Genomic DNA, 11,117 nt, shown 5'->3' on the forward strand with positions numbered 1-11,117 from the left:
TAGTTTGGGGAATCTAGGATCCTTTTATTTTCTTTAAGAAAAACGATGGTAATCATATACCGTTGATTTTTCTACCATTTGTTGCAATTTGCAGTGTTGTTTACTTTTTATCTATGAAATAAGAATGGGAGCTTGTAGTAAGCTTTTCATCAACCCTTTTTTCATATTATTAAAAACAAAGAATAGGGTAAACTATTACAATAATTTATAGGGTGGACTTTTGTCTACTTGAATTAAAGATCATGCTGAATAAATAAAAGGGATTTAAATTTGCATAATCCACAATTTCCATTAATATAATGGACACTAATTATACAATCAATTAGTTGATCATCTTCTCCACTCAACAATCCGAAAAAAAAATAAAAGACAACAACGACATGATATGCATTAACAATTTAACATCATTTGCAAAGATAACAACAAAATCGAAAGTCTCTGAGAGCAGAAGCCAAACTGGTGGGAGAGCAAATAACTCAACAATTTACATATGAGACTTTGTTGAAGTACGTTAAACTTTTCGGAGAGCAGAAGCAGAAAGCAGAATCAAGATTACAAAGATAACAACTGCGACGAATGCCGAAACCACAGCCCCGCTGGATTGCGGGCAAAAATCACCAAATTGTTGGCAAATAGCAAGCCAGTTTGCGTCCGAATTTCCATTATGGCCCAGGTAAACTATGGCAGCGGCAGCGGCAGCAGCAGAAGTGTTCAAAGCAAGCGCCAACTATGATAAAATGACAAGATTTTAAGTTCCATGTCAACACATGTGAGGCAAAGTGTACATCTAAGTACTGTTTATCCATTTACAAAACTATACAAAATATAAAAGAAAAAGTAATCTTACGGTGTAAAAAATAAGCAGGACAAGCTTTGGAGCAACTGCATGGGGACGAATAATGGTTACTATGGAGAAGGGAAGGGAGAGGACAAGGTAGGCGCCCACTATTCCCATTGCTATCACAAAAAACCTGCATTTACATATCCAAGGAGTGATGTGTTCAAATTAAACATGTATACAGTTTGTCCAACATGAATAAATCATCAATAATGTTATTTGGATTAGGTTTTATTAATTGGGAGCTGTTATTAGTACTTCTAAAAAGTAATTCACAATGAGGTACGCAAGTATAGTACGTAATTAAAAGATATTTAAGAGCAAGGCACGTACTGGAAAGTAGGCAAGTCGTCATAACTTGCTGAGAATTGGAAAAACTGCATGAAGAAAGGAAGAATCTCATCACTAGACCCCATCGCAATGGCAGCACCGAGAGCAGCTGCAGTGGCACCAAGCCTTAGAGTAAAGTCTAGCACGGCAATGCCCTTCTTCCATCCTCCCTTTTGATTCTTAATATTGGAACCTTGAGCAGCTTCTACCCTCACGTATGGTACTTCTCTTTTGGATGCATCTTATTTCTTGACTCTCTGATGTCGATTGTGGCCGAATGATCACCGCTATCGCTCATCATTTTGGTTTTGGTAATTGACACTTGATGAATTGGGCTCAATGAAACTAAGCTTAATTGTATGAGGATGTATTAGCTGAATAGAAGAAGATATAGATCAAAGCCTTGGTGATTGAACTTGTTCAAGTGCTGTCCTTTTTATATATACATTGAGTTAATCGATTCTAAAGCAAAGATTCTTCTTTTATTTTGTAATTTGATAATAAAAGAAGAGAGAAGTCGTTGCTAACTTTCTCCACCGGCCCTAAATCACAAAAGTGGAAAGTGTGACAGGTAGATGTTGGAATAAAGTGGTTCGATTGCACTCTTAAGTAATCGAGTCAAAACTATATATACTTAACATAAACCAGTCAATGCATGTATTTGTGTACTTTTGGTTTGTGATTAAGTTAGCTAAACCACGCACATCATTCTATCTCTAATTCCATTGTCTTCTTTTCCTCTCTTTAGTTTAGGTATACAACTAGAAATTACGCTTGCACATTGCTGCCTGAACCAGCTAATCGGATGAATAAAACGTATTTAAGTTGAATAAATTCAACACAATTATGAACAAATAGAATGATACATGAGTGAATGAGATCGATAAGATAAACAATTTTGTTTAATATACATTCAAGTGAGCTGGCATATAAACACATTGTATAATGAGTGGGAAGAAACTGAGTGTCTTTGATTAGAAAGATATAGTTGCCAAAAAAGTTCTGTTTCCTTAAGAAACAAAAGAAACATAGTTCACACATGATATGTGTCCTGCAGTGTAGGCAGCCATTTCAACAGATAATGCCAAGAAAAGAAATTAAAATATTATGCATATGAGTGCAAGCTTGCAGAAACTTTGTTTTTGTACACTTTCTTCTCCTTTACAATTTGTTTCTTATCCAGAAAAATAAAATGAGCAGGTCAATGATACTCACATGTGCAAAATGCTAATCCTATGGTCTAAAGCTAACTGAGTTTTTAAGTGTAAACTCCCTAATTTCACTGCATTTGGATTGATCATAGTACGTGTCTTGTTAAACTTGATATCTCCTTGTACATTTTGGGAACTTGACAGCTTAAAGAAGTGCTCATAAAAGCAAATTACACAACATCTACTAAAAAACTTAGAGAAGGGACTCAATTAGTCAACAAAAAGGTGCATCGCACTTAAATATTAAAGACCAAAGAGAGAAAACCAAGCCGAACTCTTCAAAATTCGTTGGCACACATGCTTCATTGGCTCAATTGGATGTATAATGCATACTTAGATACAACAATTCGAACAATAGCTCAGAAACAGCGCTGAAATTCCTTTAGCACTAATCACACACTGCCGGAACAGAGATCCTAGCAAAGCTACACCAATTAAATGACAAAGACTAAAAACCACAAACAGGAAAAAAAAGAAAGAGTTATCAGACAGCATGATTCAAATATAATTTTATTAGGGTCGGTAAAAGCACAACCCATCCAGCACTTTAAACACACAGTGGGATTTAAAAGCAGGTCTTTCTTGATTAGAAGCTCATATGTCTTGCACCTAATTTTCAAACACTCAAACGTCAGTGTCTTACTACTTCTAACCCACAGTTTAAAACAGAAAGAACCTCATTTGATGAAAATGCCAAAATTTTCTAATGGAGTCCAAAAATTTATAACATCAACCTCATGCGGGGACTTGGCTAAAATTTATTTTTAAGCATCCAAAAAGCCATTAAACTAAACATAGTTAGTTCTTCGTACCTTTGTATGAAGATCACACAGGAAAACATTAGCATTGCTACATGCTATGTTGGAATTTCGGGGGCTAGATTAGAGTCACACTTGAGTTCGACATCGAAAGTGAGGCTTCGCTGGTGTGTTTCCACACCACATGCTCTGCAAAAGAGACACAATCTCAGAATCAGAAACACATAAATAAGAAATATACACTATATATATAGCAAGAGAAACTTAAGAAATGAAAAGTTCAATCAAAGTGAGTGAAGTGAACCTTTGTTCTTTTTTTAACCCAAAGCATTGAAAGTAGCACAAACCATTCTTTTGTCCTCTTTCTCCCCTCTTCCCGTGTCCCCCACTCTTTTTCACCCTTTGAAACAATAACTGATAAGGAAAAATAAAAAATTACTATTGAATAATCTAACAAATCATTTAGCACCATCGGTTGCCAACTTGCAATCTTGAGTCTGCTAACATTCCAAAATTATTATCAGTAAGTCTCCATATAACCTTTTTGATTCACTTCTTTTCCTCCTATTTCCCAACCAACAACACATTTCTTATCATCTTTCTTATTCATATATATGACAATAAACAAAAAAAACAATGTGCAAAAGATACAAAAAGTAACAATAGCACCTTCATATTTACCATTTACACTTGAAGTAAAATCTCAAAATATTTCAGAAAAATCATATGAAAGCACAATGTTACAAATAAAAATGATTAATTAGCACACCAAAAAAATGATAGTGGAGAACAGGAAATAACTAAAAAAAATTAAAAATATCAATAGACCAGGAGAAAACTACTTTAAACAAAATGAAAACTCAAAATTTAGGATAAAAAAAGGAAAGAAATCAAACAGAAAAGAAGACAAAAGAGAAGAAAAAAATTAAAGCAAAATACCTGAAGCTCGGTGAGATTCAAGCTTCGAACTGAAAAAAAAAACATTCAGTGGTCAACACCCAATCACTAATTAATTAAGTGGTCACCATGAACATGTGAATAAAATTGTAGAGGTTAATTATACGGAATCTTACAAAAAAAAAACTAATTGAAATTATGTGTTGCGCACAGTGATATCGAAGAAGAAGAATTTCTATTTAACTGAAATTAAATTCGAATAAATGATTCATAAAATTACAGATTTTCAATCAAATGCGGAATATACACAACAATTTTATTTCTGATTTGAACATAACCAACTACATCCCAAGTTGTATCAGTATCAATGGATCCAACATGGGGGTGACCATCTGCCCCTCAAGTATTCATATCTGCAAACCCTCGTCTAAAGAAAAATTCATCCAGAAATTAATAACTGAGTATGCAAGGTTGGCATGCATATTCATGTTTAACCGTGGCCATGATGATGGGAATTAAAAAAACACGAAAATAGGAATGATGTACCTTCACTTAGATTTCAGGATTCTAAAACCTGTTGCTGAGATTTGAGAAACATAGGAAATGTGTTTCATGATTTCAAATTAGATTTGCATAAGATTTCAGAAACGCAGACATCCCTTCTTTTCATTCCCCTAAATGCTAAACGCTAAACCCTAAACCCTAGGCTTTCAACACCAAAACACCCAAATAGTACCAGAATTTTGCAATGTGCTGGGAATATACTAAAAAAACTTAAACCACAATCAAGCACCATCTATCTAAACAAAATCAAAGAACCCAAACCACATACAAAATCTCTAAAATCAATTTACCCAACCCCTAAATATATAATAATAATAATGATTCTAGTAGAAATTCCAATCCATTACAACAAAACACTGAGCTAAAACAACAAAACACAGAATACCAGGTATTGCTGGATGTAGATATCCAAAACAGCGGCACCCATCAATTGATCTAATTACGTATCCATTCCCTATCAATGGCATACAAAGTATATACTCCCTGTTTACATGTCATAAAACATTTAGTAGACCAGCAATCAAAATTAACAACCCTAATTGTTGTATACACTAAGCTCTCCACGTATCCATTCCCTATCAATGGCATACAAAGTATATACTCCCTGTTTACATGTCATAAAACATTTAGTAGACCAGCAATCAAAATTAACAACCCTAATTGTTGTATACACTAAGCTCTCCAACTGAAAATGTTTAAGTAAATTTTCCAACTTAAAACCCTAAATTAAATCCTACAAATTGAAATAGCAGAAACAGATTAGAGAGAAGGAAGAAATCACTGACCTTCGAGTTGTTGAAAGCTCTGATAGGTGGTTCTTTTCATCCAGCCCTAAAAACAGAACCCACTATTGTAATATAATATCCAATCATTGATCAAGAATCAAATTAACCCAGCCTGTGTATAGAAAAATTGAACAAATTTAGACATTTACATGTATGTATATTCCAGTAAAAAAGAATGAAATGCACTGAACCCTAAATTGCAAAACTACGTCAGACTGATTGAAGAAGAGAAACACAGAGGGAGAGGGAGAGTGAGTGGGACGGAGAGAAAACCCTAAAAACATAACCCTCTGGCAACCTAATACAAAATCAAGCCAACAAATTCCATTCCAATTTTGACAAAACAAAGCGAAAAAGAATAATGAAAACCGGAACGAATTACAGAGGAAATGATGGGTTTATGCATCAGCAACGTGATAAAACCCAGACACACAAAACCTAATATGTATCAGCTACAAAAACCCAAATAAATAAATAAAACACTCAAATTTCTATGTAAAAGTGAACATATTTTGACCCCAAAACGAAGATGTCATAGATGGAGGAAGAGAGAAGCGATAGAGAGGGAGATACTAACTCAACCCCACCATCTCTTTGCAGCCAACACACTCATTCCCTCAACCCTACCCTCAAATCTTGTACCCAATCAACTCTCTTTCTATCCCCCTAATCGTGCACCTGCCGTCACCTTCTCTCTGCAACCAACCCCCTCTCCTCTCTCCCCCATATCACACCCCCACCCTGTGAGGGCACTGACAGCAGACCACCTCCCTAGAAACCGGCCCCTGCCCTATAAACCCGTATCCATACCTCCCTTACCCATTCCCCTTAACCCTTGCATAAAATCGTCCCATCTCTCTCTCACCCTTGTCCCATCTCTCTGTCTCTGCAAATCGAAGAAAACAAACCCTCAACCAAATCCCTAAAATCCCAACTCAATCCTCCCACACTTCTCTTGGCACTCCCTATCTCTCTCTGCAATTCCTAAAACAAATCTCCTAAATCCTATCTCGGACACCCCCATCTCTCTACAAATCGCACAAACAAAATCCCAAACCTAATCCCTGAAACCCTTTCTCTCGGACACCCCATACCACATAAATGAACTTTAGTTTATAAAATTGCAGGCCGCCTTCTCTCTTCCTACCTTTTAACAATTCACCAGTAAGATTATCTCAATAAAAACTTATATTAGCAAATCCAGTGACGAATGATGTGAAACTGAAGCTGTAATGAAAGCTTATTTTGAGAAAGAATGAAAAGCCGTCTTTCTACAACTTGAAACCAAAATTTAAGTGAATGGCCCTGTAACTAAGGTTATTGAACAGGATTAACTATCCGCAATATGACAACTATCTGCAACCCTCAACCTTGTAACCTGAATCAAGCTGGTTTCACACATATCATACCAATAGAAAACCAAAATATCAATGTTTGGGGAAGTTACCTTATTTGAAATACCACTAAAAAACAGAGTATACTTTTAGGCAAATATTGTTTAAACACCCAAACATAATTCATGATATGTGCCAAAAAGAAAATACCTCTTGATTAGATTTCTTTCGTTCACAAACTTTCTCCCTGACAAACTCCTGAGATAGAACCAAAAAAGAAAATAAGTCACAACTGATGCAAGTAGAGGGCAAGGAGGCAGAGAAAAGTAGGAATTTATGAGTACACCACTCCTGTTTTACGTTTCCAACTTATAAGGATGCTAACTTCATCATATAGGACTACCGTTAAACGCATTTCTTTCCGAAATTAAATTAAGAAAAAAGTTCGACACTCACATGCCACAACACAATGTTACATAAAGTAATCTTACCATCACAACCAAATTGACACAAAACTTCCAACAGCCGTTTTGAAAGCGAAAGTCAAGCGATTAATCAAATACTCATTTTCCAAAAAAGAAAAAACCCAACAAAAATATATAAAAAGTAAAAGTACCTAAGTTCCCAACAGTCCAATCCATCAGAAAAATACAAACTTGCACATGTTTGAGTTTAAGGACCATAAGAAAGAAGCAGGGGATGCAAAATTTTGAGAATGGGTCTAATAATACTCATCAAGTACAGATAATCAAAGTTAAAAGGAGGTAATAAAGGTATAGAAAAAAGAAAAATATATTCTACAAATGAATGAAACAAAAGATGGTAACACTGGAATGGAAACACTTCAGGAGGCCAGAGGAAGAGGGACAATACTATAGCAAATAAATTGATAATGCTTGTGCTCTCCTCTGTTCTTTCCCAAGTTGATCCCACAAACAAAAGCACAAACAAAACCAAAAAACGATGCCAATCAATGAAAGCTAAATTATCCCCATCCTGAATCTTTTATAAAACAAAGCATCAAGAAAATTTCAACAATAAATATTTCATACGAAATTTAACATAACAAGTATATTAACTTATAGATTCTAGACTTCAAATAGTTAACATAACAAATACAAATTTAACCATCATCTCTCTTATCCATTGCCTTTTCTACTATAAATGAAACCAGATATAAAATAACTGCACGTTTTAGATTGGCAGATTGCAACTTCTTTGGAAATTAGTCATAAAAGTTAATACATTTCATCACTCCATTTCTGACTTATCCTCTATCAACTGTTGAGCACCCTAATCCAAAGAATGGAAATTTACCCGCCAAATATCAACTGGATATCTAATAACTGGAAATTTTCCATTGGATATCCAATAAATTTCAATTACTCAATTTCTATACAACCCCAAATCCAAATACCGTCTGTTGCTCCAAATATCAATGCAAAGATGCAAACTTTTTTACGCTACAACATCAACAATACGATTTTAATAAAACCCACAAAAACCAAGTAAATAAGCAGATTTTTGGCAAAAGCGCTTAAAATACACTCACCAGAAGCAGAAGTGGAGATGGGATTGAAGCCATTGCTGTGGTCCCCCTGGAGCTGCAGCTTAACATCTGACACAGCAGTGTTGGCGGAGGAAGAGGCAGCGCTCTGGACAATCTGACCTCTCTGGCGGCGGTTGTGAGGCAGTTGAAATCTATAGCTCTCGGTTTATCCATTGCTGCTTTTTTTTTCATTGGATCTCCCATTTGGTCCCATTGTTGTTATATCCGTTTCTGTTCTTCCTTGTCAATCAGGATCTGCACCCGTGAAAACCCACAAAGACATTAGAAATGGAACCCACCGCATATCGTATAAAAATAGCGTTGAGCCTTGAGGTGTCCTTGCAAACCTAAGGTATGGCGCAGTTGGAGTTTTCGACAACATGAGGAAATGTGTAACCCCCATAGGCCCAGCCACATTCAAAAAGTCTTTAAGATTGTTCCGCCTCTTCTCCTGCAAAAACATTGCGGAAAAAGCTCAGCTCTTTACTTCAGATTCTTACTTCTCATTTTCATCAGCTCTTCAAATCAATTAAAATTTAAACAAATCAAGTATCATAAAGCATTGCAAAATATATTAAGACCAGAACGAATATTTGCATACCTTAAGCTTAAGGGCAGTGTAGCGAAGCATCAGTTTCCTCAAATCAGCTTGAAGCTGCTTCAGAAGACCAGGTAACTTGCATCTGGAAAACACAAAGCTCCTTGGGATTTTATCCCGTGATATGGTCAATATTAGCCTGCTTCTTCATCGAAACTGACTTCACAAACACCTTCTTCTTCTGTTTTCCCATTTTCAGAAACACAACAATCAACTACGTTTCCGAGATAATTAATAAAACAAAACAAACAAACAAACAAAACAACAAAAAAAAAATTCTTCGATTCAGTTTTCCCAACAACCAAACAGAACCTAAAAATTTCAAGCTTAAATTTTTGAAGCCAGCCATGATAGCGTTTGCAATTTCAGCTACGTAACTTTGTGATTAATACTGCAAAAAATTAAACGCATTTAGAGTACAGAGAGAGTGAATTTATGCTAGGGATTCGTCAGATAATTAAAACTAATAGAAAAATTAAACAAAATTACCTTTGGGCGTTTAGGGTTTTGGGGGATCTCTGTCTCTGTGTGAGGTTTTAGACGAAGGAAGGAGATGACTGAACGCGCGAGGCAGATTAGTTTGTTTATTAGGCTAGGCGCATCCGAATCGTCTAATCATACTAAGGAAATCAAGATGCATCCAAAACACATACAATCAAACTGGAATGTGTAATTGATAGCTTACACGACGCTGGTCGTTGTCGGAGTTGACAGAAATCAACGAAGCCCTGTGCGATTTCATCGTTGTGAGCCGTGAGAGATAATACGATGGTCACATCACGATTTTATCACCTGAAGGTCGACTCTTCCAAGTTGGAAAACAGAAAAATTACAATTCAAGAACAATAAACTAACAGAAACAAATTACAGAAGAGGAAACAATCAAATTACCTCAACAAAAATCCATGATTATTCCAAGAGTGCTGATTCTATGGGTTCTGAAGGGGGAAGGTTTTTTTATTAGAGATGGAGGATGTTCGATCCGGGGATTTTAGGTGAGCCGATTGAAACTGAGGGAGATAGAGAGAGTAATGAAGAGAATGGGATCCGAGGGAGAGAGAAAGAGGGGAGGAAGAGAATGGTAAAGTGACGATCGCACCCTGCCTTTCCACGATCATCAACACGCGGGCATCATGATCAACAGCAGAGAGAGTCAGTGGCAGCCTCGTAAATAAAATGAAATTTAGCCCAAATCACTGTTCATTTCTACACTGCCAATTCCAAACTTTTTTTTTTTATTTTTTATTTTTAAACAGGCAATATTATTAACCAGGGCAAAAAGCCAATTTTACAAAGAAAGTCCACAATTGGACTAACAGAGGAGAGAAAACCAACCACTCCTCAAAATACACAAGATGAAAATGAGTTATAAAGATCAAGACGATGAAACAAAGCAGAATTGTTTCCCATAAACACCCATTAAAACATTATACAGAGGGAGGGCATGGCAAACTATCTTTATCAAGGATACGAACCAACAAAGATGGGGGTCTGTTCAACCAAGTATCAACACTCATCTCCGCAATCTTAGGCGCCGTCATAAAATCTGCCGTCATATTCGCTGATCTAGGAACCCAAGACCAGTGTCATAAGTTGAAAGATTATGAAATTTTCCTAATTTTCATTAAAGCAGGTAGGGCTTCCCAATTTCCATTATCAATGGAGCTTTGCAAACATGATATTGTTTCTTTCGAGTCAAATTCTATCACTACATCTTTAATACCCGACTGCTTTGCCAACATACATCCTTCAAGAACAGCTATAGTTTCGACAGCAGACACATACTTCATTGCTCCGAGCACTTCCTTTACCAACCTGTTGAGTGAAAATTTGAAGCCCAATGAGATGTAAAAAGGATAGAAGTTTTATCTTCTTCCAAGATTTGCATGGCAAATCACTGTATATTCCTTTACCAATTCCCTGCTAACAACCAAAGATAAAGTTGTGTCGTTATTTTCTTGCTAAGTCATGAAAGCATCATTCAAATCAAGCTTCGACATGTTCATAGCAAATTTCACTACAACAGATGGGTCTCCTCCTTGCTTATACAAGGAAACTTTAATAATGCTTGCCATTTTCTTCGAAGGCAATATTGCGTTCTACCTGCCAAAGAAACAAAGAAATCTCATGAATTGCTGGCAATACCTTAATTTAATCCAATATCATTTATGTTGATAGCAATGCTAGAGATTGATTGATGTTGAATTGAATGGAAAGAATGGTGAAATTCGAAAAAAAAAATGGTCAGCTAAA

General features: G+C 35.9%; 1 protein-coding gene across 15 annotated transcripts; it reads right to left on the reverse strand.

Annotated features, from left to right (window-relative positions):
• Nucleotides 1-269: 269 nt before the first annotated feature.
• On the reverse strand, nucleotides 270-10,270 carry LOC103951124 (casparian strip membrane protein 2-like). Of its 15 annotated transcripts, XR_007257048.1 has the most exons (12): nucleotides 9,756-10,270; nucleotides 9,354-9,669; nucleotides 8,868-9,255; nucleotides 8,614-8,717; nucleotides 8,270-8,521; nucleotides 6,928-6,975; nucleotides 5,384-5,495; nucleotides 4,984-5,081; nucleotides 4,077-4,105; nucleotides 3,442-3,551; nucleotides 3,192-3,326; nucleotides 2,735-2,988 (listed from the first exon to the last, which is right to left on the reverse strand). XR_007257048.1 is itself a non-coding variant. In XM_048580768.1 (11 exons), exons 5-10 carry the CDS (start codon nucleotides 8,468-8,470, stop codon nucleotides 3,236-3,238), a joined length of 525 nt encoding a protein of 174 aa, XP_048436725.1. In that variant the 5' UTR covers nucleotides 8,471-8,521; nucleotides 8,614-8,717; nucleotides 8,868-9,255; nucleotides 9,354-9,656; nucleotides 9,756-10,245; the 3' UTR covers nucleotides 2,735-2,988; nucleotides 3,192-3,235. The 15 variants fall into 15 exon arrangements, 3 of the variants coding, with proteins under 3 accessions (XP_048436726.1, XP_048436725.1, XP_048436724.1); XR_007257050.1 differs by lacking the exon at nucleotides 4,984-5,081 and having other exon boundaries at nucleotides 9,756-10,269; XR_007257043.1 differs by lacking the exon at nucleotides 3,442-3,551 and having other exon boundaries at nucleotides 9,756-10,266.
• Between the last annotated feature and the right edge of the window lie 847 nt (nucleotides 10,271-11,117).

The sequence above is a fragment of a genome, unplaced genomic scaffold (assembly GCF_019419815.1).
Source record: "Pyrus x bretschneideri cultivar Hongxiangsu unplaced genomic scaffold, Pyrus_bretschneideri_v1 Contig16, whole genome shotgun sequence".
NCBI lineage: Eukaryota > Viridiplantae > Streptophyta > Magnoliopsida > Rosales > Rosaceae > Pyrus > Pyrus x bretschneideri.

Bases quoted from the DNA above. Each gene is read 5' to 3' on its own strand.
- LOC103951124 (XM_048580768.1), bottom strand. From the start codon at position 8,470: ATGGGAGATCCAATGAAAAAAAAAGCAGCAATGGATAAACCGAGAGCT. The intron at 5,430-6,927 runs GTATTTTCTTTT...TTCTGTTTTTAG, and splicing joins GAAAGAAATCTAATCAAGAG to GGCTGGATGAAAAGAACCAC. The intron at 4,106-5,383 runs GTCAGTGATTTC...TTTTTTTTTCAG, and splicing joins GAGCTTTCAACAACTCGAAG to TTCGAAGCTTGAATCTCACC.